The sequence below is a fragment of the Neopelma chrysocephalum genome, unplaced genomic scaffold (assembly GCF_003984885.1).
Source record: "Neopelma chrysocephalum unplaced genomic scaffold, ASM398488v2 Primary Assembly neopelma1_70, whole genome shotgun sequence".
Taxonomy (NCBI): domain Eukaryota; kingdom Metazoa; phylum Chordata; class Aves; order Passeriformes; family Pipridae; genus Neopelma; species Neopelma chrysocephalum.
In genome coordinates this window covers 8,477,159-8,483,229 of record NW_020897730.1, presented here as the reverse complement: position 1 = coordinate 8,483,229, position 6,071 = coordinate 8,477,159, and the positions used below count along the sequence as shown (strand labels likewise).

Here is a 6,071-nt window from a genome sequence, read left to right as displayed (position 1 = left end):
AAGGGACTCCAGGGAGAGGAGGAGGGGGAAGATAGCTCTTTGCTTGCTCTGCCACCTAAACAGTTTGTATTTGTTAGTGTAGAAATAAGTATGATGACAGCAAACTGATGCCTAAGGAGCAATTCACCCATTAACCTGACAGCCGCCGCAGTTCACACCCACCACCATTTATATGCACCATTAATATTTATAAGGGTGACGTGTCTTTTTGACAGGAACTTGTGCCTCCAACGACAACAGATGTTATACCATTTATGAAAGAAACTACTCAAGCATTTCCAATGGACCTTGTCCATGCTCATCATGTCTTTATTGCGTGCTCTGATTATATTATCGATGGAGAGCCTGGGTCACCAATACTTCCAGTCCAAGAACACAGATGGCAGCACACTGGCCTTTAGAGTACTTAAACATTTTTGAAGTTTCATTATGCCTCTGTGGATGTTCTTCTGGGAGCTGGAGACCTTCCAAATGCACCTGACAACTCAGAAGTGTGTGAGGCATTACGTGTCAGACTCTCCCATCTCATGAGGATTTGCCTCTTACCTGGGCCTCCAAAACACATATGGCACATAGCTGAGGCTGCAGGATTGCCTCCCACAGCTGCCTTTACTACCGCAGCTGCATCATCTACAAAGAATTAAAGCTTGTTATTATATGCTGTGTTATACTTCCCTATGCATAGGCTTGCAGGAGAGCACATGCAGCAGGGCACAGATCCAGTTATCTCTGCTAAAACTGTGCTGTTCCTTGGCCAGACTGCAATTTAGCACATGTAGGAGCCCGTCTCTGACAGGACAGAGCTCCCCATTCTAGCAAAGGTTAAACTCCCACCCTCCACAGAGGAGGAAGCAGTGCCCATACACTTCCCCATCAGCAGGGGTTTAACCTGGAATGGGTTTAACCTGGAAAGAATGATACGGATAAGTTGATGAGTTTTGTGAAAGAAATCTCCTTCAGGAACCACCATGCATGGGCAAGCACTGAGGTACTGGACAAAGTATCTAAGGAACATTTTCTTTTACTAGATTGCAGTTGACATTTCCATTAAAATGCATGAGGTTACCATGATTCGCTTCAACTGATATGATGGAACTTGTTTAAAGTAGCACAAAAATATCACATTATCCCGTGGGCTAGAGGAGATAGCCTGCAGTGACTCCCTCCTCCAGAATGGCAGCTCTAGTGATGCCCTGATATTTATGGCACATACATTTTTAATGCCCAGCACAAACAGCTCCAGCATTTGTCAACTCATTTGACCAGCAGCTTTTCAAAGACAATAAAAAAAGACATGCTGCAGAACAAGAGCTAGCAACAGTACAATGCCTTGCCATCAGCACCCATCCAGTCAGAACAGAAATAGGATGTTATAGCCACGACCAACTCTCTCTAGCCATCCTTGGCCAAGATTTGCTAGCCTGCTGGTAGAGTCTCCTCTTCTCATGCATTCAGAAGTCCTCAACCTATCCCTGCAGCTCCTCACTGCTCAGAAACACACAGATCTGAGAGGCCTGTGAGAAATCGTTGCATTTCCTTACCCAAGTCCTAACACAGCTGAACTTCGACTGAGGTGAATTTGGGAGCTCCTTCGCTTCACATTTTCCTAGATTAACAGTTAATCTTCCAGCCTAAGTTAGCTCTGAAACACAGCTGATACCAACACCTGCAGTAAAGAGGCCTGACAGGTTTGGGGACTGCACCTGCAGCCACAGCGGTGCAATGCCTCTTGTGTAAATCAGCAGAATTTATACCAGCATTAACCCCACTGTTGGAGCACCTGATTACTTATGTGTTGTGGTTTAACCCCAGCCAGCAACCAAGCACCAGGCAGCTGCTCACTCACCTCCCCCCAGCCCAGTTCTAGGAAAAGCTAAGCTTTCTCTGAAGGGAAAACAAGCTCACAAAATCTTTTAGTTCATCTTTTACCACGTGATTACATACATTGTGTGTTACTGCATATTTTATAAATATGTGTAAGTATATTAGTGTGTTTTATACACCTCTGCTGACCTTATGTGCCTAGTTTTGCTTCAGAAAGAAGATGGCTCCTCCAAAATTGTGACACCCGTTACTTCACTGTAGTTTGCACCCATACAATCACGGTTTTTCCCTGCCAGGCCAAGTATGCATAAAACATACACAAAATGCAGCCACAGGTGTCTCTACTCACTTAAATACAAAAATGTTGTGTACCTGGCCTGCTCCAAGCAGCATTTCTGCTTAGCCAGCATTAATTATATCAATGAAAAGAATGAGCCAGTTTCCAACACTGTGTTATGCAGAGAACTGCGTACATGAAAAGCAGAAGGACAGACTTAGTTATACATCCTACTCTGCTCCTGCCTGGTGCAGGGAAACTTGTCACCAACTGGACAAACTCTTTGACAAAATCCAAGTACTGATGCTTTAACATAAAAGGAAGAAACACAACAGAAATACCTTTCTGAAAATAACATCTCCTGTCCACTGCGATACAAAAAGCAGAGTGGCCTGAACTTAGGTCTCCAGCCAGGATACCCCACATGCCAGCTCTATCCCTGATGTGCTCCTCTGTGATGTCTGTGAGAAGACACTGCTGAACTTCTCTATCCCAGTCTGCTCTTTTATCAGACATGGATTAACACAGTGCAGGCACGGGTGTTTATACAGCGCTTAGGAGATGAAAAGCAGCCTTGAGTAACAGTGGGACTGACTAAGAGCCATCCCAGCCTTTCCCAGAGCACGTGCAGTTACCTGCAGGACCACGCGAGACGCGCCAGGCACCGACCTACAGGCGCGGATCCATAGCAAATGATGGAGCCGGAGGTCACGAGGCTCTATGCAGCTGTGGGCGCCCACAGCTCATATCAGACCTCTCAGCAAGAATAACCTCAGCACCACCAAAACCAGTGGGCTTTCCATGGCGAAACAAACCGGGAGAAAGCTGGAGCGGGAGTGGAGCTATGCTGGACACATAGAGGGAGGCGAACGTGCGGCAGTGCCGAGTCAAGCGGGGGACGCGTCTCCCGTTTCCTCGGGGGGTAAAAATATGACATGCATTAGCGAAGAGAATAAAAGGAGGGAAACAAAGGAGCGGGAGCGAACACCTGTCGCTCTCCTCAGGGACGAGCCCTAATGCTTTTATTTGCCTCAGTATGCCGGGGGAACTGCAGCTGCCGACTGTCATCAGCATCAAGTTACCCGCACAAAGCTCGGCCTGCCCGGCGCTTCCAGACAGGGGAGGCGGAGGGCTGGACGCGCCCGGGGACGGCACCGAGCGCTCGGGGCCCGGCTGCCCGCGGCCACAGGGCGGGCGAGCGGACCCTGGGGCTGGGGAAGGGCTGCCCCGGGGGGCAGCCGTGGTGTCCAGCACAGCCGTGGTGTCCAGCACAGCCCTGCATGGCCTGAACGGGCGCGTCCTCCCCAGCAGGCACTCAAACTCCGGCTCCCGGAGCTTCCCCATCCACCGGGATGGGGCAGGACAAGGAAGACTTGGCCCCTGGCCAGCTGTGCCTGTTCAGTCCCGCTGGTTCCCGCTCAGAGCTCAGACTAGCTCTTTCACGCCCAGGTCGGTCCCTGTCGGCAGCGAGGGGCACCGACGGCCCCCGACGAACCGCACTCACGCGTGTTCCGATGCTTTGAACCCGTAACGGGCGTTGGGTGTTTGGGGGTTCATTGCAGGGTTGGACTGACATGAACCGCTGCTTCGCGGAACCGCACGCTGCAGGGAGGGGCACGTCCCCTTCCCACAGTCCGGACCGAGAGTCTCTGGGCAGTGTCAGCCTCGAGAGCGAGGCCGACCCCGATCCCATTCCCGCTCCGCGCCCGCCCCGGTCCGGCACAGCCGGACCCCGACCCGGCCCCGCCCCGGCGCAGACAAAGCGCGCGATGCCCATTGGTCCGTTCGGCCCACGCGCGGCGCGGCCCGCGCGGCGCGGCCAATGGGCTCATTGACATGCAAATCGCGGGGTATAAAGCGGACGGCGCGGGGCGGGAGCGGGGCTCAGGGGCCGCCATGGCGCCGCGCACCGACCGCCTGCTGCGGGGCCGAGGCTGCGCGGAACCCCGCGCCGACCGCAGGGTGAGCGACGGGGGCCGCGGCGAGCGGGGCGGGGTCGGGCCGGGCGGGGGGTCTGATGGCGCTGTTGTCCCCGCAGACAAGGAAGCCGCTGGTGGAGAAGAAGCGCCGCGCGCGGATCAACGAGAGCCTGCGGGAGCTGCGGGTGCTGCTGGCCGACAGCGAGGTGAGGCGGCGGCGGGGCGGGGCGGGGGCCGGCGGGGGCCGGCGGGGCCCGGGGCTGCGCTGACGGCCGGGGCGCCCTGGGTCAGTTTCAGGCGAAGCTGGAGAACGCGGAGGTGCTGGAGCGGACGGTGCGGCGGGTACGGGCCGTGCTGGAGCGCCGCGGCCGCGGTGAGTGCGGGCCCGGGAGGTGGCGGGTGGCGCCTGGCCCGGCCCTCGCCTCACCCGCGCCCCTCTGTCCCAGGCGGCGGGCGGCGGCTCCTCGAGGCTAGCGAGCGCTTCGCCGCCGGGTATATCCAGTGCATGCACGAGGTGCACACCTTCGTCTCCAGCTGCCCCGGCATCGACGCCACCACGGCTGCCGAGCTTCTCAACCACCTGCTGGAGTCCATGCCCCTCAGCGAGGGCGGCTGCCCGGACTCGCTCACGGACGTTCTGGGGGATGCCGCGCTGCTAGCCCTGCCTGCCGGGGCCCCCCTGGCTCTGCCCGCCCCGGCGCCCTCGCCGTCCCCCAGCGAGGAGACCTGCTCCGACTCGGACGAGGCGGAGGCCGAGCCGGGCCAGACCCGCACAGACGGACTGGACGCGTCGCAGACGCGCGGGCTGCCCTCGGCCGGCCTGCCCAAATCCATGTGGAGACCCTGGTAACGAAGGAGCGGGAGACAACGCACACCTACCTATGGGGGAGAGCAAGGGGTCCCACGGCAGCAGGGGCACTGCCGGCACACGTGTGTGTATGTGAGCGTGCGAGAGAGTGTGTGCACACACTCTAGGACTGTATCAGTGGCGCTCTGACGCTGTCAGACCCTGACAGGCTAATAGCGAATGCGTTAACATTTCATTTGTGTGTGTGGCATTTTGTAACTTAAGGGGTTTGTTTTTATGAGACGTTGGGAAGGGGGAGGGGAGGGAGGAGGAGGGAGTTGGGTTGTAGTAGCAAAGCTCTCTGGATACACAGCAGTTATAACCCTCTCTCTTTTTTTCTTGGCCCTTATAAGTGGCCCAAATACCACTACCATTTTTTTTTTTTTAAGGAAAAGCCCTTGTGTATTTTAAATCGTGATGGTTAACTCCATGAGAAGCTCGAGCTCAGTCTGCATGCACGGTTTTAAGTGTTTTAGTGATAGCACAGACCCCTGAAAGGGGTTGGTCTTGTTAGCATCTGTACTCAGTAGCAGTCTAGAGTCTCCCCTTCAGTGAAGGGAGAGAAAATTAGAAACCTGGTGGAACTAGACAAACATTTAAAAGATACTGGTGGCAGGGTGCCTTTTAGAAATGAGTGTCTTTATGCACATTTTGCTTTTAGCACATTTGAGTTTATTGTGACTTTATGTATATTAGGTGTCAAATGTTTATTATTTTTAATCTTTAATAAAAAAATAACTGAATTCACAACATGGCATGTATTGTGGAATGTGATACACTTCTAACCCATTTAAAAAAATTAAAAATACAGTTCCCTATTATTAACAACAGTATGTGTATATCATGGAAACAATGCTGGTAATTAAGCACTTAATTCTTGTACTAGTGTTGTTAAGTAGTGGAATTCAAATGTTTCTTTTGTTTAATATTAGAAGACAAGTACTTAAGTTATTGCAGGGAGCAAGGTCATTCTGGCTAAGGTTGGTCTTAGGCCACAGGTTTCTAGGCTGGTTGGTCTGGATGCCATTCTCAAACCTACTATACTGGATCTGCCATCTGAAGGTGCTGCTCATACACGTACAGCCCTAACTTCAGAAGTGCCAGGCAAATCCTGTCCTGGGGCATAACTTCACGAGGAGGGTGTTTTTTTTGTTTGTTTGGTTGATTGGAGTCTTTTTTTTTTTTCTTCCTCTCAAATGCAAAG

At 53.3% G+C, this 6,071-nt stretch overlaps 1 protein-coding gene across 1 annotated transcript; it reads left to right on the top strand.

Annotated features, from left to right (window-relative positions):
- Nucleotides 1-3,911: 3,911 nt before the first annotated feature.
- HES6 (hes family bHLH transcription factor 6) lies at nt 3,912-5,619 on the top strand. Its single transcript, XM_027686105.1, has 4 exons — nt 3,912-4,063; nt 4,140-4,226; nt 4,312-4,393; nt 4,467-5,619. Exons 1-4 carry the CDS (start codon nt 3,938-3,940, stop codon nt 4,868-4,870), a joined length of 699 nt encoding a protein of 232 aa, XP_027541906.1. The 5' UTR covers nt 3,912-3,937; the 3' UTR covers nt 4,871-5,619.
- Nucleotides 5,620-6,071: the final 452 nt, after the last annotated feature.

What these genes read in the sequence shown, in the direction of transcription:
- HES6 (XM_027686105.1), top strand. Translation starts at nt 3,938, where the DNA reads ATGCAAATCGCGGGGTATAAAGCGGACGGCGCGGGGCGGGAGCGGGGC. An exon ending in AACCCCGCGCCGACCGCAGG is followed by an intron (nt 4,064 to 4,139) that starts GTGAGCGACGGG and finishes TTGTCCCCGCAG; the next exon opens with ACAAGGAAGCCGCTGGTGGA. An exon ending in TGCTGCTGGCCGACAGCGAG is followed by an intron (nt 4,227 to 4,311) that starts GTGAGGCGGCGG and finishes GCCCTGGGTCAG; the next exon opens with TTTCAGGCGAAGCTGGAGAA.